Raw genomic sequence first — 1,310 nt, forward strand, 5'->3', positions numbered from 1 at the left:
AGTCTCAATGGCACAGTTCACATAGTAGTTATATACAATGCAATACATAACAAATCCCTCCCCCCTAAGCAAAAACACTATGTACAGTCATAAGGTAGCTCGGCAGGTTGCGAGGTGGGGCGGCCAGTCGCCCACCGCTGCCTCAACTGGTCCACATGTCGCCTCCATTTGCGCCCGTCCGCAAGCTGGACTACATACATGCGGGAACCCACTACCTCAGTTACAGTGGCTGGAAGCCACGAATGTCCCCCAGCATAGTTCTTGGCGAACACAGTATCTCCGCACTCGTATGTGCGGACCTTATTGGGAACACTCTGCTGCTGGGGCCTCAAGTCGTTGAGGTCTGGATGCAGCCTATCCAGCAAAGACGCTAGGCGTCGCCCCATCAATAGTTCGGCCGGGCTGCGGCCTGTGGCAGAGCACGGCGTTACGTGTTGCCGTAGAAGGAATGACGCTAGTTTCACTCCCCAATCCCCGGATGTTAGCTTGGCAAGCGCATCCTTGGTCGTGCGGACCATTCGCTCTGCCTGCCCGTTCGATGCTGGGTGGAACGGGGCAGACGTAATTTGCCTGATGCCATTGTTAGCCAGGAATTGAGCAAACTCTTGCGACACGAACTGAGCGCCGTTATCGCTTACCAGGACATCAGGCAACCCATGCGTGGCAATTAAGCGGCGCAACACATTTATAACAGCAGTGGAAGTGGTGGTAGACATTGGCGCCACTTCCAACCATTTCGAAAAAGAGTCCACCACAATCAAAAACATTTGACCCTGTACTGGGCCCGCCAAATCTATGTGCAGCCTCGACCAAGGCTTTCCCGCCGATTCCCATTTCTGTGGGAAGGCGGTTGGCGGTTCGGGTCTCGCCTGCTGGCATGGCGTACACCCCCGTACCCACTCTTCAATGTCAGCATCCATCCCAGGCCACCATACATATCCCCGGGCCAGAGCCTTCATATGCACCATGCCGGGATGGCCCTCGTGTAGTGATTTCAGCACTTTTTCGCGCCAGCGTTGCGGTACAATCACTCTGTTCCCCCACAGCAAACAGCCCTTTGATACCGACATTTCGCTTTCCCGCGTTTTGTACGGTTTGAACTCCGGCTCCAACGTTCCTGCCGGCCACCCCCTCCACACCCAGTTAATAACACGACTGAGCACAGAGTCTTTTGCTGTCGCAGCAGCAATGTCCTTAGCAGACACAGGTGCCTCCGGCAGTTCCTCGATAGCTAGAATGGAGCAAGTAGGAGCAGGGTCCAAGTCCTGGCCGGGCAGAGGGCAGCGGCTGAGCGCATCAGCGTGTCCAAT

At 55.6% G+C, this 1,310-nt stretch overlaps 1 protein-coding gene across 1 annotated transcript; it reads right to left on the reverse strand.

The window, feature by feature from the left end:
* Positions 1-377: 377 nt before the first annotated feature.
* LOC107116546 (uncharacterized protein K02A2.6-like) lies at positions 378-920 on the reverse strand (the record flags this gene model as incomplete). The annotated part of the gene is made up of 1 exon (XM_015418481.1): positions 378-920. A coding segment is annotated over exon 1 (543 nt), but the record flags the coding sequence as incomplete, so codon positions are not given.
* Between the last annotated feature and the right edge of the window lie 390 nt (positions 921-1,310).

This window comes from Gekko japonicus, unplaced genomic scaffold (assembly GCF_001447785.1).
Source record: "Gekko japonicus isolate JY-2015 unplaced genomic scaffold, Gekko_japonicus_V1.1 scaffold202, whole genome shotgun sequence".
Lineage (NCBI taxonomy): Eukaryota > Metazoa > Chordata > Lepidosauria > Squamata > Gekkonidae > Gekko > Gekko japonicus.